Source organism: Phytophthora cinnamomi (genome assembly GCF_018691715.1).
Source record: "Phytophthora cinnamomi strain GKB4 chromosome Unknown Contig127, whole genome shotgun sequence".
In the NCBI taxonomy this organism is placed as follows: Eukaryota; Oomycota; class Peronosporomycetes; order Peronosporales; family Peronosporaceae; genus Phytophthora; species Phytophthora cinnamomi.
Window position 1 is genome coordinate 110483 of NW_027151060.1, and position 17690 is coordinate 128172.

A 17690-nucleotide genomic window follows, 5' to 3' on the forward strand; every position below is an offset into this window, starting at 1 on the left:
CGTAGAAAGCAAAACCAACTCTAAAGCGCTTATATTTTACACGAACGTTCGGATAATATACATTATGTTCATATAAAAAAACAGTGAGATCACACGCCCAAGTAAAATCCATTTCGACTGATGGAACTCCACGAGTTCTTAACTTTTTCTGACGATCAATAGCTTAAAAGAAGCACAAGACACATTCATGCGGTTAAATCGCGATTCGTACTACTACAGTAGTACTTGCGAAAGGTCAATAAGATGCATTTTCACGAGTTTCGTAAGCAACTTTCTGTTTGACGCGGTCACAAATGCTACGACTACTTTCTACCTCACTGTGTCGAAGTTAACGTTCAACTTTTACTATGGGGTCCTTCACGGGCAGGGCTGCCGATTATGGAATTTTTATTTATCTGTCGTCGTGTCCTTCACTAAATGATGAGAGGAAACGTAGGAAGACATCGCATAAATAATGAGACAACTACACATGAGCGAGAAAATTATGCGATAATGAAAACAATAACGAGGCCCAGTGCATCTTTCACCGCGTGTATTCTCTTCGTCTTAGCGAGTTGCGTCGTCCACCGTGCGCGCGTCCCAGTAGCCGCTATTTTGACGTAGGAACAGGATCATTTCTAGCGTAATGGGCTGAAGGCTGTACCTTTCTTGGCCGAACGTAGTGCGTGCCATGCTAAAGTACCTCTCCGCAACGTTAGAAGTGGGCTCGATGCAACTCAAAGCTCATACGTCGCTTCCTTGGTGGCAAGGCGGCGACGCTTCCTGCAGCTGCTCGACAAATGAGCCTTCGTCCTCGCTTGCGTCTTTGTCGCTGCTTCCATCACCAGTTCCTTGGCTCACTTCGTCTTGACTGCGAAAAGGCTCCAGCGCAGCCTTCTCACCGCGCTTGAGGCGGTTAACGTTTCCACCAAGAACGCGCACGGTGCCAGCCTCAAAGTCAGGGCTATGGACGATTCTGGCCCGGGGTCCTGCACCATGCATACAACAATTAGTCTTTCACAAATAAGATAATTTAAAACCAGAAAAACGCACCGATGAACTTCTCGTAGTGTGGCTTGATTGTGAGAAGCCCGTCAAACCAGACACGCGCACCAAGCAGTGTGACATCAGAGCGTTGCAGCGCCTTCGAAACAGATTTGACCTTCTTCAGGTCCTTGAGAAGATCTCGCAGGCGTCGGTTTGTTGCCGGAGGAGGCAGATAGTCGACAAGGTCGTCGTCGCGCGCGTCGAGGTGCTCGAGAAGGTCGAAGTGCCTGTCGACCATTTCAAACGTCGACGACCACCTTGTGTCTTGGCGAATCACTGGCCTCAGAATTGTTTTCAACCTTTTAAATATATCACAACCAAAACAAATTTATAGAAACGTCACAATATTAGCAATTCTTTCCCAGAAGCAGGTAAACATCACTATTTGCATACCGTAGTTTAGCCGATTGAGTGAGCGTGCGCACCTTGAGCATCAAAGACTGCACTAAGTCCAAGTCGGCGCTGAACTGCTCCATATCGGCTTGAACGGCTAGGTTCAGTCTGTGACTGGCGCAGCCCACAAGGGGGACGCCCATAAGCGTAGCTAGCAAGCGATTCACAGAGCAATTATCCGCCACCACAAAAGGCACTGGGTTAGCTGCTTACCGAAATCGCGGGGCAGCATGTTCGCTAGGAACTCCATATGACCGCGAGCCGAGAGGTCTTCCTCGAGCGCGTTCAGCAGCGGGGGCCACGCAAAGCAGCGGCGTCTTCCTGGCGCCTTTAACTTCGTAGCAGGCGAAGACGGCGATGAAGTGCTCGGAGGCGTGGGTCCACCCGTCGAAAATGAGGCCGAAGCGGTCCGGGATCTCGGCCGCGATCGAGCGTTCCACAACCCTAGTGAGGCTGTTCATGGCATGGACTAGTGTTTCTACACAAATTGGGTCAAGATTAGAGTAACTAGTCCAGAATAGACATCACAAATTGTAGTTAGCCTTTATCCAAATATGACATGCATCGAACATCATTACCGTCTAGCTGCTCGGTTCTCGCAAAACGTGAGGGGCAGATTGTTCTTGAGAATCCAGTCGAGTCATCTAAACACGTTGAGAGCTGAGCGGCGGACGTAGTTCAGCATTGAACCCGTCTCAGCCGTTGATGCCGACAGCATCACTTCCTGGTGGTCAGGATGCTCACGGCGCACATGCTGCATGAGGTTGCTGTAGCCGTTGCGCCGCGTCTGCTTCCGTACCGTGCCGCACCGACATCGATAGTACTCGAGGATGACCTCGTCTCGGTCATCCCGGCACGGACGGAAGTAGAACCCGGTAACTTGGGCGGGGAGAACGAGGCGTGACGAGGGTGAGAGGCGACAGACATGACAGCTGGGCTGGAGGAGGATGTGGTGGTGGTGCGAATTGCTCAAAACTGAGAGTGAGCTCGCGAGCGGTCTGTGGACGGCTCAGTGAACACCTGAGGGGTAGCAGCTGGCTGAGAGAATGGTTGGAGCGTAGCGCTAGTGAGTTTTGTTCGATTGCTTGGTTGGAGGTGGAAATAATGATAAAGAGGGTGCAGTCATAAGTTATGACAAATGTTTGCGATTGCTAATACATTATCAATACGGCACAGGGAGTCGTGGTCATAAATAATTCCATGAATACATGCGAAATTACTGAAAAGACCATGCCATAATCAGCTGCCCTGTTCACGGGGCAATCAACTTACTCTTCCACCACCGTGGAAAGCACAAATGTACATTTTCCACATGACAATCGACCAGCCTGGTCTCAACTCGCGGCTGGGCAGCATGGATCCGCTGGTGCTGGCGAGAGGATTACTTCCAGCCGGCGACGCAAGTGCAAGCTTGCTCAGTATGAGGTTTTGGTGTCGAGGCAGCCGGCAGGCAGGCATAACAGGCTGCCTGAGACGGTCGTGGGCTTCAACTAGGGCACGGCCAGCCTGCTGGGTGCATGGACACCACCAACTGCGCCGCAAAACACGGGCGCGATGTTGGCCGCAGCCCGCGAACTCCGCGGCGGACCTCCAGGCCATGGCGGCCGCCGTGACCTGGGTGGGCAATGTACCGCGGTCTCCACGTGCCGATGGGCAGCGCAGCACATCATCCACGATTGCTGGCTAGGAGGCCACCAAGTCGATGGGGAACTGGCGCCGGGAAGGTGATCGATCTTTCGGCAGTGCATGGCGGCGTGGATAATGCGGAATTCTTTTTTGATAATGCTAGGGCTGTTAGCGTCTGGCTCGCGTCGGAGCTACGTACACATGCAGTTGGGTCGGTCCCAATGCCTTCTCTATACAACTACACTTTAACGGGCGGGAAGCAAAGCAACGAAGAACAGCGAACGGAGGCGCGCCTCCTTCCTCACGTGTAGCTCAGGAGCTGGCACAGCAGCTCCTCGTCCTCCTTCTTCACGAAGCGTCCCTTGACGCGCAAGCGCGAGTTGGCAAAGTTCTTGCGCACATCGTAGTCGACCTTCTTGGCCCACACGCGCCGCTTGCGCTTCTCGAGGAAGCGCTCGATGCGTTTTCTTCGGGCCTCGGGCGAGTAGCTACCGATGTACTTGCCCTCGCTCGAGGGCGAGGAGCCTTCCCTGTGCTGCTCGCTCTCGTTGGCCGCCGAGATCTCCATGCGGATGAACTCCTCCAGGTGCTGGCGGCCCAGTCCGCCGTACTCGCTTCCTTCGGACGAGCACACGGACGCCAGGCGCATGCGCTGCTTGTAGTCGCTGTCGTACCACGTGTCCTCCTCCTCGACACCCGTGGGGCTGCAGTCGCGGCCCAGGAACGACTCGTCCTCCTGCACGCGCGACAAGCTGCTTGGCTTGTGCTTCTTGCCGTAGGACGACGAGTAGGTGCGGTCGAACGACGACGAGTGCTCGCGATACCTCATCGAGCTGCTGCTGCTGACGCCGCCGCGCATGGGGATCGAGATGGGTCTGCTGTTGGACGAGGAGTAGCTGTCGTTGTCGTCCTGGTTGGAGGCCGCGGCGGCCACGAGCCCGTCGAAGGGCGAGCGGTAGGCGGACCACGCGGGGCGCTCGGGGGCCTCGTCGCTGGCTTCGCTGGAGTCCATGTCCACGTCGCTGCTGCTGCTGTCGGCGTCCTCGCGGCCGGGGATCATGGACGTAAGCGGGCGGCCCTGGATCTTGTGCTGCAGGAGCGACATGGACGAGCTGTACCCGTCGCCGCGCGGCTGCAGGAAGCTCGACGAGGGCAGCGAGCTGGCCACGCCCGCGTCGAACGCCGCGAAGGCGCGCTTCTTGCTGGCGTGCCAGGCCGAGGGCGGCTCGGCCGCGTACAGCGGGTTGTCGGCGAACTTGCGCTCGTCGGGAGCCGACAGGCTCATGAGCGTCTGCGCCACTTCGGACTCGATCATGGCGCCGGAACGGAGGGTGGTGGCTGCTGGGGCTGCTGGGGGCTGCTGCTGCTGAGCTGCTGCGCGTCGGTCGTTTCGATTGCGATTGCGCTTTTTGGAGACTGCCTGTGTGGCTGGCCGTCTCTGCGCGCTGCTGGCGTGGTTTTCTCGCCGATCCTCAGGGTTCGGACCCGTGACTTGGTTTTTGTATTGGGAGGGCCAGTTTCTGCGCTTTTCAGGCGCTGGAAGCCAAGAAGCTCAAGAGGCGAACAGAATCCACGCTCTCATGCGCCAAGTTCAACACGGCGGCGCCGCGCTAGCTCTTGGCGGCGATGGCGGCGGCCGTCGTGGTGGTGGTACGTCGGTGCTGCCCGCGCCCCAGGAAGCGGCGCCGGCGGCAGCGCGACGACGCGCGCCGGCACCGGGCGAGGGCATGTCGGTAGATCGCCATTGGATGGCCACGCTGGCCTGCGGTTAGGGCCCATGTGGCCATCAGGGAAATGCGGACGACGACCGTTGTCGTCGTCCAGGTGTGCGATTCCATGCCTTGGCTTACTCGTGTAAGCCTTTGCGACGCCTTTGCCTTACATTGACTAGCCTCGAGATGGACAGCAATGTACATGTGCGTATGCAGGTCGCGGCTTGACAAATCCTCAATGCGCCTAAAGGTCTCTGCAGACGGGTGGGACGATTCAAAACTTGCCACGGACTGGTGGAGGGCGGCCGCGACCGGTCCACCGATTCGACTCGAATTTCGAGTGACTCGAACCGAATCAAGTCGGCTGGCATCGCTTGAGATGATTGCAGCGAATTGCAGCTACCTCCCCCTCCATCCACTTCCGCTTCCGCTTCAACTGGGCTTCAAGGGCCACTGTGCGGTCGTCCAGTCGTCGCCTCGCTGCCATTCGGTCGGGCGAAGCTGCAGGCTGCAGCCCCGCTGCCACGACGGACTTGTCCACGGTCAGCACTCGCCAGCACTCCACCGACCAGAGGCTCAAATTAGCCCCGCCAAGCAGCGCGGCCCTCGACCATGCCATCTTGTCGGCCAAAAAAGGCAAGTTGAAGTTATCTTGTCTCAGTTTTAGACCCTCAAATGATGTCCAACAAACAGATGGAGTCATGTCGAGCCAGTAAATACCGGTATTACTACCGAGACCAGCGCTGCATCGAGCGCAGTGAGAACGCTTCAAGCGCCACGATGGACGCGCAGCACCAGACGCCACGGCTGGCTTCCCCGCCGCACGTGCCCCGTTCGCCGCTGAAGATCCAGCCCGAGGAGTTCGTTGACACGCCGAGCAGCAGCGCCACGACGTCCCCGGCCGAGAGCTGCGCCAGCGACGTCGTGAAGCAGCCAAAGCCGTGGGAAAGGACTGCGAGCATGGCCAGCTCCGTCGACAGCTCGGAGACAAGCGGTCCGGTGTGGGAGGAGGACGACGACGACGACCAAGAGGAGCCCGAGGGCTCGATCGTGGTGGAGAACAGCGCCAAGGTGAGGACAGTGTCGCTGCGGATGCAGACGCTCGTGCGAGGCATGCACCAACGCGTGGATGTTCTGCAGAGGCTGATGCGGGAGGCGGCTCTGCAGGAAAAGCAACAGCCACAGCAGCAGCAGCACCGACGAGCACGTGCGCAGTCGGCAGAAACGAGCAGCTCGTGTTTATCTCCGGTGGAGGAGACGAGCGAAGTCGAATCGGAGCCCGATCTTCAGAAACACGCGGCGTGGACAGCTACTAATAACGAGCCTTCGGAGTTGGTTTTGCTGTCGCCTGTCGGATTGGTGGAGGTGGCACCCTTTCGCAATGGAAGACGCCGCAGTTCAGGAGATGACGAAGTGCATGCCCTCGCTGACCAACGGCAAGGCAGCAGTGCCAGTTCAAGCGATGAGGAAGGACCCCCAGCAATCAAGTCGCTGCTGAGTCAGGTGAAGAGTCTTCAGGAGCAGCTGAAGACGGCGACGGACGAAAACCTGCAGCTTAAGCACACTGTTGACAGGTTAGAGGAGGAGAATGCCCGACTTCAAGCCCAGACAGCATTCACCCCGACCATGAGCGGTAGTGGGCCGGCGGGGTCAGCCCGTGGTCAGGAATCGAAATGCGTTGAGGGCGCTGAAGCTGGCGACAGCCACGATGGAGAGTTTTCCCGCTTGACCAATGCGATATTTGGTAATCCGTCGGCGTTTCAAATGGTCATGGAGGAGGACCTCGCGGTCCTAAAGAACCACGAGCGGTGTCAGCACAAGCTCCATGAGCTATGGGATACCGTACGGACGCTCAAGACCTTTGTGGAAACGTACGAGATCGAGCGGAACGTGATGCGCGCTCAGCGTGACGAAGCCATCGCCGACGCGGAGCGAGCCGACGCCGAGAATGTGAAGCTGGCCAGTAGCAGCAATCCGCAGCAGAAGATCAAGTATCTGCAGCAGGTGAAGAAAGACAACCAGGAGTTGCGCCGGAAGAACCGCGCGTTGAACGTGCGGATTGCCCAGCAGGCGGCCAAGGCCATCCACGAGAAGAATGGCTGCTCAGTGCTGGAGTCTGCGACGCTTGACGATACCCTAGAGGATGGCGACGATCTATCCGCCATGCGCAGCGGCGAGGAGGTGCTGCGCAGTATGCGGGACCGCAGCGGGGTGCTGGAGCAGCGGCTCGAGCGCCTACGGCTAGCGAGGCAGCAAGTCAACGACTGTAGCGAGGAGGCTTCGGGGTCGGAGTCGGAGCTCCCGGCGCGCTCCTCCGAGGTCCCACTAGCCGCGACAATTCCGCGGCCGGTGACGTCCCCATCGATGTCATCGAGCCGCATGCAGGATCTGCACCTCACTTGACCTGCTCTGCTTGGGGCAAGATTGCTCACGCGCGGCCCGCGATATTTATTTTTTTCGTGTTTTTGTCCATCAAACCAAGTGCTTGGCACGATCCTATTTGCTGAAAATGACACCATAGTTATCTACCATTGGTCGAAACTTACTTTTGCGGCCTCTCATTGGTCAAAACCGAAAGCTCGCGGCGATGCAAGCGGCACGATAGTTGGGCGCTGCGCGAATTCACAAGAGAAATGGCTGTGGCCGGCGACTCGCACAAGGTGCGCGCCGTGGCGGGCGCCCCGCAGGCCGGCGCAGAGCACCTGGACAGCTTCGCGTCCGCCGCCGGCCTGATGCAGCTCAGCTCGGCGGCGATGGCAGCCGATGCCGCCGACGCTAGTGGAAACAGCAGCAACAACAATAACAATAACAGCGCCAATGCCGGCAGCAGCAGCAGTGTCGCCGCTGTATCCGCCTTACCCGCCGATGCGTCGCTGCCTCCAGGCTGGCAGCGGATCATCCACGGCTCCGGGCTGCCCTGCTACGTGCACGACGGACTGGGCGTCGTCTGCTGGACGCGGCCGTACCCGTTGGACGTGGGTGGCGACGGCGCGCTGTCGCAGCCGGAGCTCCACCGCCTCGTCAAGCAGCACGTGCCGCCGCTCAGCATCTTCGCGCCAGGGTCGGACGCGACGGCGCGGAGACGCAAAGAGAGTCTCGGCGCAGCGGAGGCTGGTGCGACAGTAACCTCGTCGCCGGCACTGCCAGCGCTTTCTTCGCAAGAACCGAGTAGCGTAAGGAAGGGTGTTAGATGCTTTCGAACAGGGAGGCAGCTCCGCTGTTGGCTTGTTCTCGGGAGGTAGAAATACTGAGCGAGGTGTGTGTATGTGGGAGCAGGCTCAGTCCAAGAAGCGCAAGCTGGACACCCCCGTGACCAAAGCCGAGAAGGCTTCAGCGAGCGGGAAGCAGCAGTCAATGGTGGGCGTTTTGCCTTCATCTCATGTTGTCCCCAAGATCTAACTTTCGTGTTCGACAGACCTTGGAGGAATTCAAGACGCTGTCCATCGGCGATCCACGCGTTCTCCAGGTAGGATTACTCTCTGTCACAGCGTATCTTTGGCGAATTCCACATAAAAGCAGTGCGAGTAACAGAGTGACAACTGGGACTGCACTTGAACGACAGGCATGCATGGAGCTCTCAATCAAGACACCGGCACAAGTTCTTCAGGAGTATCAGAACCGTAACCGAGGGGTGTCCATTAACTATAATACGGTGCCCGTCGAGGGCGACGGCGTGAAGCTCTTCAAGACTATAGTGACAGCCGGCAGCACGGTCGCAGAGGTACGAGGGATCACAAGGGCAAGTTTGTGAACCTTTTTGATCGCTTGTATTAACGGGTCCTTTTTTACAGGGGGGTTGCCTCAACCAAGAAGATTGCCAAACAGTTAGGAGCGCAGCAATTGCTGGCGATGCTGCACGAGCGAACAGCTCGAAAGTACTACGAGGTAGCGGAGATGTACAACAGCTCGCTGAAGGGTCAACCGGTGATCTCCGAGTCCTCCACGTACGGACCAGGGACTCCACTACGCAACGATACAAGGAGCGGTGGACGCGGTAATGCGGATCCTCGCCTGCAGCGTACTGGTAATAGTGCGCCGAACCGGATGCGACGAGTCCGCCGAGGTTCTCCCGATCAAGAGTACGACGTGGGCGGTGGGTATCGGGAGTATGAACGCGTAAATGCATCGTCGCAGTGGGGTGGATACAATCAGCAACCACTGCAACATTTGCCGCAGCAAGCAGCCCCACAACAATGGGTCGGTGCAGGCCAGCAAGGTGAAATGGGTATGGACAACGTTGGCCCCGAGCGAGTGGTAGTGTACTCCACCACGCCTGCCGGAAACGCGCCGGGTGCTTACGGCGGCGGGCAGTATTACAACAACAGTAACGTCGGAGGCAATGCGTGGGGTGGATACCCGAATGTCAACCATCCAGGGTCTCAGCCGAATCTACCAGGAGCCTATCCTCAGCAGTACGCTAGTGTCTACGGTGACAGCCAGCCACCGCCTGGAAACAGGCAGTACGGCTACGGCAATTATCATTCCCGATCGTCGGACCGCCCGAACACCTCGACGCCGATCGAAAGAGTCACGGTACGTTCAATTCGGACAGGAAATCTCCCGCGATACCATTTACGTGTGACGACCGATGGCGGGCAGAAGCTAACGGTGTGAGTGCTGTGTTTCTTATCCTCAGGCCAATTTACGCAACCAAATGTCCAATCAATCATGAAGCGGCTGTAAATGAAGGCGTCGTTGACGCGGCTTGGGCGAGATGAATGCCTAGCGTCGGGTGCACCTCCATGTAAAACTTCGCGATTTTGCCCGGTGTAATACACTAATTTATCGCCCGCCTTGCCGGTATCGCTGTTCCTCATGGACCTAGTGTCCCCATGCAGCCCTAGCAGCTCACAGTGGCAACATTACTACTGTACATCTCGCTATGTATCGTTCGAGCCGCAGCATAGCATTCGCCCGCGGCGCATGTGACTCGCGCAAGTGCACAACGACGCAACAGCTGGGAAAGAGAGAGGCATGTAAAGATGTGGAGCGGCGCAATGGAGACCGCGTGCCCTCGACAGCCGGAGCGGCGCAAGTCGCTGCGTTGAACGAGGCACTAGCCATTTGCCTGTCTTGGTGGGCTTTCCCCATCAGCGAAACGGCCTCTGCGTAACGCTCTGCTGTCTATCACCACGTTACTTCACTTGTCGGATGGAGGGCTTCCTGCTGGTCTTCTCCACGGAGCGCAACGCGCAAGTGCAATACTGCGTGCTGGAGCACGGCATGCTCCGCTGCTTCGACAAGCCGGGAGGAGTGCTCCTCGAGTCCGTCGGACTCACGCGGCATCGCATCCGTGTGGTCCCGCAGTTCAGCGACAACGCCGGGCTGTGTCCAAACCGGTTCGCGGTGCATGCGCTCGAGGTGAAGCGCAACGAGCAGGCCGGCGCGTTCGTGGCGGCTGGTAAGCGCGAAAAGACGTACTGCTTCGCCGCCACCACGTCCCAGACCATGATCAAGTGGGCTAACGCGATCCACAATTGGCGACGCCACGCATTCGATGACCCCGCTAGCTGCGCGTTGTCCACCCACGAAGACAGCAGCACCTCCGCCGTGAAGACCCCCGACTTGAAGCGCAGGGCTTCTCTTTTTGAGAATCAACGTCAAAACCTCGTGAACTTGGCCAGCCGATTCGATGTGAAGCTGGTCAGCCCGAACACTGAAAAAAGATCCCGCGGCTTATTCAGGAGCCCGTCGTTCAGCGTCTCCACGCTCAAGGATCCCGTCGAAATGAAGATCTCCAGGCCCAGCTTCGCCATTATATCGTGGCTGCCCAGTCGACTCTCGGCACTCCGACCAAGCCTCCCAGGCAGATGAATAGCCTGAAGGTCCTGTAATGCTCCCGCTGTAGCAGTAAAGAAAACCTAGAAGTAACGTGTTAGTAGTGTCAAGAATGTACACACCGCTGAACAAGAGCGCAAATCGGCTTGCAATGTGGTATTTCCGTGTGGACCCTATCGTAGAGCAACAGCCAGATACGAGTCCGGGTCGCCTCTCGAGCACCCCTTCACTTCGGTTGTTCTGGGATGCTGAAGCCGTGGTTCGTCTCTCTATGCGATTATAGATAGAGTCCCTCAGGAATGTTGGCCTTCTTCTTGTAGAGCGCTTTTTCCTTTGCCTTTCGGAAGTCTGATTGCGTCACGCGCATACGGCGCTCGCGCAGGGCAAGCAGGCCAGCCTCCGTGCAAACAGCCTTGATGTCAGCTCCAGAAAGCTCGTCCTTGGACATCACAAACTCCTCCAAGTCCACATCATCTGCCAGGCTCATGCGACCTGTGTGGATACCGAAGATACGACGCTTCGTCTTAATGTCCGGCAGCGGGAACTCAATCTGTATCGATCAAACGAGCAATGCAAGCGTCAACACCAATAACTAGAAGTCGAACACACAAGTACAGCAGGTGCGCACCTTTCTGTCGATACGGCCCGGACGGATAAGAGCAGGGTCGAGGCTCTCGATGGCGTTGGTTGCCATGATCACCTTGACGTCGCCGCGCTCATCGAAACCGTCCAGCTGGTTCAGCAGCTCCAGCATCGTACGCTGAATTTCGCGCGTGCCACCGCTGCTCGAGTCGTAACGCTTGCTGCCGACAGCATCAATTTCATCGATGAACACAATAGACGGAGCGTGGTCGTCTGCCACGCGGAACATCTCTCGGACGAGCTTCGGTCCGTCGCCCAGGTACTTCTGAATCAGCTCGGAGCCGACAATGCGCAGGAACGTGGCCGACGTCTGGTTGGCCACAGCCTTGGCCAGTAGCGTCTTGCCCGTGCCGGGCTCGCCGTAGAGGATGACGCCCTTGGGCGGACGGATGCCGATGCCCTCGTAGAGCTCCGGGTGCGTGAGCGGCAGCTCCACCGCCTCCTTGATCTCCTGGATCTGCGACTCCAGTCCGCCGATATCTGCGTAGGACTCGAGCGGTGCCTTGTCCACCTTCATGACGCTCACCATCGGGTCCGTGTCGTCGGCGAGGATGCCCACGACCGACATGACCTTGTTGTGCAGCAGCACGGAGCAGCCGGGCTCCAGCATGTCCTGGTTCACGAAGGACATGACGCCCACGTAGTACTCGGGGCCCACGGAGGAGGAGACGATGGCGTGGTTGTCGTCGATCATCTCCTCGAGCGTGCCGACGCCCATGGGCGTGCCGCGCAGGTCGTCCACCTTGGAGCGCTCCTCCTCGTCCTTCTCCTGCTTGGGCTTCATGACCTCCTGGTTCTGGATGAACTCCTGCTCCATGAGCAGAAAGTCCTTGATGCGCTCCATCTTGAGCAGGCGCAGCTTGCACTTGGCCGTCGGGTACACGGTCGGGATGCGCACGGCGGCGGCCGGGCCTTTTTTCTTGCGGCGCTTGCGCGTCATGGCGCCGCCGCGCGGCTCGAACTTCTTCTTCTTCTGCTTGGCCGCGTCCTCCTTCTTCTTGGCGGCGTCCTCGCGCGTCTGGCGCGGCAGTCCGCTCTGGCCCTGGCCCATGCTTAGTGCTGCAGCTGCTGCTTCTCCGCCGGCTTCTCTCCTTCAGCACTGCAAAAGATCTCCCCCTAGCAAGGGGAAAAACCTCGGGCATCGCGGGTACCGAGGTTTTACATGACATGGTGATTTTCAACCAATCACAGGCGGTTTAAACGCCGTCGCGCCCGCGGATTGGCAGCGGAAAAAGGCAACTTCCAAGTTGAAGCGACCATCGCTCTTCAGTCATATGTGCGCGTTGACTAGGTATGGGCTGCCCAATTGCGCTCTATTGAGCTTCAACACTCTCATTTTCACTTCTGCTGCAGTATGTCCACTCGGCAATGAAGATTAAAATGGGCGACTTTGGTCCGCGGTAGGATCGCGGCCAACGGCCGCCCTTCCCACTGTGACAGCCTCCAGGTCCCGTGTCCGTTGCTGTGCGCGCCCGTTATTAATAGGGGCTGCTTTCGGCTTCACCTCTGCCGTCGCGATGGAATTTCGCGGGCCGTTTGGAGTTTCCCTTCGAGCGCAGCGCCGTGGCTGGAAAGTCCTGATCCTTCGTCGCCGAAGCCGAGAGCGTCGTCGCAGCCCGCCCGCAGAGTTCGTTGCTTCCGCGGCCGCGACAAGACCTCCCAAGCGCGATCGATCGGCGCCAGTTCCATCTATCTAGGACGCCAGCGTTGCCAAGGTAAGACGGCTAGCCAACCAGGCAACTAAGAACTCGATGGGTGAGGCGGTCTTTTCGTTGTCGCGTTTGCTTATATTTAGTCGGTGTTTTTCTGTGCCTTTGCGTTTTGCCACAGCGTGTTCTGAGCAGCCCGCACTTGCGAACCAGAGGCGTGAAGACAGCATGGCCAGCTTCACACCGACCGGACCTGCTTCGTCGTCCCCGCTGAAATCGGTTGGATCTCCTCCGCTGTCAGCTTCGAAAAGCCTCTCCGCCAAGGGATTGCCCAACAGCGGCAGGTCCTCTGAAACTTCGGCCCCCGTGGGTGCCAGTGATGCAGTGAGCTCGACTCGTAAAGCAAGCGCCACCACGGCAGTGGCTGCACCGCCAGCTAGACCGGGCACGTACTCTTTTGTTGTAGCAGGAACAAACTTCCAGATTGACGAGAAGTACAAATTTATCAAGGTCATCGGCCGTGGTACCTATGGCGTTGTCATGTAAGAGACAGCGTTGAAGTTCAGTGTCGCCACTGTTCGTCTAACCATGCCATCTTGAATTGCGCGCAGCTCGGCAGAGAATACAGAGACAAACGAGAAAGTAGCTGTTAAGAAAATCTCGAGGGCATTTGAGGACCTCGTGGATGCCAAGCGCATTTTGCGCGAGATTAAGCTGTTACAGCACTTTGACCACGAAAACGTGATCACCATTGTCGACTTGTTGCCGCCGCCATCCTTGGCACAGTTTGAAGACGTGTACATCATTGCAGACCTGATGGAGACCGATCTGCATCGAATCATCTACTCGAGGCAGCCACTCACCGATGACCACGTGCAGTACTTCCTGTACCAGATCTTAAGAGCGCTCAAGTACATCCACTCAGCGAACGTACTTCACCGAGACCTTAAACCATCAAATCTGCTGCTGAACTCGAATTGCGACTTGAAAGTGTGCGATTTCGGCTTGTCGCGAGGTGTTGCGCCGGAGGAGGACAACATGGAGCTCACGGAATACGTCGTCACGCGCTGGTATCGCGCGCCAGAGATCATGCTCTCGTCCAGAGAGTACACGAAAGCAATTGACATTTGGTCCACGGGATGCATTTTCGCGGAGCTTCTCGGTCGCACGCCTCTCTTCCCAGGGGATGACTACATTCACCAACTTCAGATAATCTGCGACAAGATTGGAACTCCATGTGAAGAGGACCTGCATTTTGTGGTCAGTGAAAGGGCCAAGCGCTTCATGAAAAACCAACCTTTGCGGCCTGGAGTACCCTTCGCGAGACTTTTTCCGAAAGCTACACCCGAAGCGGTCGACCTGCTGCAACGTATGCTTGTGTTTGACCCTGCAAAACGAATTTCTGTGGAGGAAGCTCTGGAACACCCCTACTTGGCCTCACTGCATAATTTGGAGGACGAACCAGCCGCAGACAGCTTTTTCAGCTTCGACTTTGAAAAAGAGGACCTCACCGAGTCCCGGCTGAAGGAACTCATTTTCGAGTAAGCATACCTGGTACCAAATAATTGTCGTGCTCTCTAACATTGTGGTATTGTGACTTTCAGAGAGATCCTAAAAATCCACCCAGACGCTCCTCGCAGTCCCCTGAAGACGCCATCTACTGGTCTAACCAGCCCTCCAGCAGAACAAGTGCTCAGCCCAAGGTAAAAGACATTATTTCAAGCGGGGTGGGTACCAAAACTGACATCGTACTTGACCACAAATTAGCACCACGCGCTCGCACGGACAAGACTGACCGGGACGGAGTGCATGCAATATAAGAGGACAAACACAACTCGAAGAAAGAGTGACCATGCAATTTACCAGAAATGCAATATCGATTCTCAATATATTGCACCATGCTTCATCAAAGAGATTCTGCCTCGCGATCGAAACTACGGTACGTCTACGCAGCAGTTTGATTCTTTTTGCGGTCGTGATAGTTCGTCCAGGGTCCGCTTCCCTTGGCGTAGAAGTCCATCGGATACGATCCTTCCTTCCATTGAGTTTGTTCCAAACACACTTCGGCTTCGTACGCAGTGAGCAACGGCTGCAGTAATACGCATTGTCAAGATTAATTAAAGCACGGTCCACAACTCATTCGAACACTTCACTCACCTTCGGGAACGCGTAGCCCCAGTCGATCGATAAGCGTGGGCACGCAATCTGGATCCACGCGTCGACATCCTTGAACCGTGCAAGCTAGCCAAGCCAAAGGATATAAGTGGTGAGTGGAGGATAACGTCAAGCCAAACGCAAATAGCTCAAAACAGCTTTACCTTGTCAGGGAAAAGCTCCGATAGCAGCAACACGAAGTACTCTTTCCCGCTCTGTTCAAGCAGTTGCTTCACGTGGTCGAGGATCAGCGGGTTTCCCTGGCGGCCAAGAGTTCCAAGCACAACGCCGAACTTCTTCGCTCCCTTGGCCTGGTCAATGGCAGCACGGCGGATTTCCATCATTTGCGGCAGGTCGTATTTTTCGATTGTGAGAAGCTTCGGGTACGGGTCATAGCGGTAGGCTTTCAGGTTCGGGTTCATGATCATGGCCGACTGTAAACAGTAACACAAAAAATGAGAATCCAAGACGGCATTTAGCTTACCGATGATTGCAACAAACCTCGAGATGGAAGCGACCATCCGCAATAAACACGAGCGCGTCGACACCTTCAATGACAGGCGAGGTGCAGCCCAGCACCTCTCCAGGGGACAAGGGCTTGATTTGCGGCACCACCATGCTAGTGAAATAGTCTTTGAGTCTGGAATGCACCAGGTGGATCGAGCTGCTGAATTGGATCGTGCCCATCAGAGCGAGCTATATGCACGAAGCGGCAGAAAGCAACACCAACCGTACAGTGTTAAGTGCTGATGTAAAGCCACCAAACAAGTGTTTGGTGTGTTTTTGATGACAAACCTTGGTCTCTGGATTGAAGGTGAGCTTCATGCAATCGATGAGCTGCGGTGACAACAACGAGGCCTTAGATTTGAGCTCTATAAAACCAGATAAGCAACGCGTCTTACATGGTCGACGTCAATGGCAATGTCCACGAACACGTAGAGCATCTTGATCGACGTGACATCGATGGGTACCAGACAGCTGTGGCCATAGTGCACCATGAAATCGGCACCAAGAGCAAGAGCGCTGAGATCGTCCACACAGCAGGCGCCATAGGTCACCTGCATCGACAAGAGCACAAGAGCACGCATCCGTCAGCACAAAAAACACCATAACGTGTCGCCAACACCAAAAATACAAAAGCAGACGCACGTCGCCCAGAATGATGCTGTCGGCGCCCGTGAAGCGCTCGATGATGTCCGAGATGACGCACGCGTAGAGCAGCAAGCCTTCGGGGAACTGCAGCGCCACGCACTTACTTCCGGCCTGGCGGATGCGCCACACGGTCTTGCGGATCTCGAAGTTGTAGTTCCACGGCAGCTGAAGGCAGCAGAGCAAAAGGATGTGAGTCGGTGGCCAGCGCGTTCGCAGCAATAACGGCTGCAGCGGACGAAGCCTACCTGCTCGATGGCTTTGGTTAGCTCCGGATCGTTCAGGATTTCGTCCGGGATCTGATTGGCCATGCGCCGCTTGAGCGCGGCAGCGGACGGCTTGCGCTTAGTCTTGGCCCTGTGCGCAACGAGCTGCTGCTGCTGCCCGCCACAGCCGCTGCTCTGACAGCCAGTCTCGTTAGCTTGGCAGCACTGCGGCGCAGTCGCCTTGCTGTGGCCCGAGAAGCGCGGCGGGCTTGCCTCAGCCGAGTTGGTCATCTCCATTATTCCGCTGGGTGAGTGTCAAGGCCGTGCAGCCAATCGGCCGATGGCTACATTTTTATATGTTGGAACCTACATAGAGCACGTCGGAAATGACCTATAGGCCTAAGGCCTAGGGGTAGGCTATCGTAATGGGTCTTTGGGAAAAGTGACGAACATCTCCAGGCAACCGATAAGTGCCTATTTTCGCTTTTTAGGAATGTCAGGATTAAAACCATGACTGGTATATTGCGGATAGCAGCTCATCTTAGCAACACATAACGGACAATGAACACCCTGATGCGGTCATCTTGTCAGTCTTTGGTGCTTCCTACTGCGGCGCCCAGTAGCAGTGGAAATTTCACTCAATTTTTGTGTCTCGCATCGACACACGCACTAGTTGCACAGTATAACGAACTCAGCGGTTATAGCGGCAGCTAAATTGCATTTGCTAGTGATAGTATGGACATGAGTGTCAATCGGAAAAGTGATAATGGGTGCATCAGACATTTCATCGTTGACTCTGTCGTCCGTTGGTTATGCACGTGACTCACTGTAACGTAATGGAAGCTTGGGTTCGTAAGGGCAAAATGAAAAGTGATATTGTACTCTCTTGTACTCTAGACCAGCTACTCACTCCATGGCCACTCGTTGTTGGATGCAATTGTTAGTTGATGGGTCACCCCGTAAACTTCATCGTGAAGCCGTCCCGTTAGTCGTCCCGTAAGTCGCCCCGTACATCTAAACCACGAAAATATAAATTACCGACAAATTACGAAACCAGTACCGGTAATATATAACGCAGTGCGTTCCACTCACGGCGTGGCATACCCGGCGCGAGCGAACTGGCAGGAACAGCATGCTACCCACGAGTAAATGAAGAAAGAAGACGTTGCGTGGGCACAACACACAAAAACAGCACAGTGAGTCCAGGTGTGGTGATAACACCAACGTGATCACTTTGCAGTTGGGGATACAGGTAGTTCAAACCGCTAAAATTCAATTTTAGCAAGCTCTCGCAGACGTTTTCGAGCGGTGTCAGCAGTGGCCCTGGCCCACAAGCAGCAATTAATTCGTGAATC

General features: G+C 56.3%; 8 protein-coding genes across 8 annotated transcripts; 4 read left to right on the forward strand and 4 right to left on the reverse strand.

Moving 5' to 3' along the window:
* Window positions 1-3346: 3346 nt before the first annotated feature.
* IUM83_07055 (CCT domain) lies at window positions 3347-4360 on the reverse strand (the record flags this gene model as incomplete). Its single annotated transcript, XM_067931316.1, has 1 exon — window positions 3347-4360. The coding sequence occupies one exon, from the start codon at window positions 4358-4360 to the stop codon at window positions 3347-3349; it is 1014 nt and encodes a 337-aa protein (XP_067780433.1).
* Window positions 4361-5485: 1125 nt separating this feature from the next.
* On the reverse strand, window positions 5486-5719 carry IUM83_07056 (uncharacterized protein; the record flags this gene model as incomplete). Its single annotated transcript, XM_067931317.1, has 1 exon — window positions 5486-5719. One exon carries the CDS (start codon window positions 5717-5719, stop codon window positions 5486-5488), a length of 234 nt encoding a protein of 77 aa, XP_067780337.1.
* On the forward strand, window positions 5538-7160 carry IUM83_07057 (WW domain; the record flags this gene model as incomplete). Its single annotated transcript, XM_067931318.1, has 2 exons — window positions 5538-5828; window positions 5898-7160. 2 exons carry the CDS (start codon window positions 5538-5540, stop codon window positions 7158-7160), a joined length of 1554 nt encoding a protein of 517 aa, XP_067780338.1.
* Window positions 7161-7390: 230 nt separating this feature from the next.
* On the forward strand, window positions 7391-9429 carry IUM83_07058 (uncharacterized protein; the record flags this gene model as incomplete). The annotated part of the gene is made up of 6 exons (XM_067931319.1): window positions 7391-7930; window positions 8034-8114; window positions 8173-8223; window positions 8320-8478; window positions 8571-9290; window positions 9394-9429. The coding sequence occupies 6 exons, from the start codon at window positions 7391-7393 to the stop codon at window positions 9427-9429; spliced, it is 1587 nt and encodes a 528-aa protein (XP_067780447.1).
* A 479-nt stretch (window positions 9430-9908) lies between these two features.
* IUM83_07059 (uncharacterized protein) lies at window positions 9909-10571 on the forward strand (the record flags this gene model as incomplete). The annotated part of the gene is made up of 1 exon (XM_067931320.1): window positions 9909-10571. One exon carries the CDS (start codon window positions 9909-9911, stop codon window positions 10569-10571), a length of 663 nt encoding a protein of 220 aa, XP_067780450.1.
* Window positions 10572-10812: 241 nt separating this feature from the next.
* IUM83_07060 (26s protease regulatory subunit 4) lies at window positions 10813-12228 on the reverse strand (the record flags this gene model as incomplete). Its single annotated transcript, XM_067931321.1, has 2 exons — window positions 10813-11085; window positions 11164-12228. The coding sequence occupies 2 exons, from the start codon at window positions 12226-12228 to the stop codon at window positions 10813-10815; spliced, it is 1338 nt and encodes a 445-aa protein (XP_067780502.1).
* Window positions 12229-13054: 826 nt separating this feature from the next.
* Window positions 13055-14621, forward strand: IUM83_07061 (CMGC/MAPK protein kinase; the record flags this gene model as incomplete). The annotated part of the gene is made up of 4 exons (XM_067931322.1): window positions 13055-13368; window positions 13438-14367; window positions 14431-14529; window positions 14594-14621. The coding sequence occupies 4 exons, from the start codon at window positions 13055-13057 to the stop codon at window positions 14619-14621; spliced, it is 1371 nt and encodes a 456-aa protein (XP_067780501.1).
* Window positions 14622-14771: 150 nt separating this feature from the next.
* IUM83_07062 (Diphthamide biosynthesis protein 1) lies at window positions 14772-16632 on the reverse strand (the record flags this gene model as incomplete). Its single annotated transcript, XM_067931323.1, has 8 exons — window positions 14772-14915; window positions 14984-15067; window positions 15145-15414; window positions 15482-15676; window positions 15776-15817; window positions 15883-16038; window positions 16130-16297; window positions 16378-16632. 8 exons carry the CDS (start codon window positions 16630-16632, stop codon window positions 14772-14774), a joined length of 1314 nt encoding a protein of 437 aa, XP_067780299.1.
* Between the last annotated feature and the right edge of the window lie 1058 nt (window positions 16633-17690).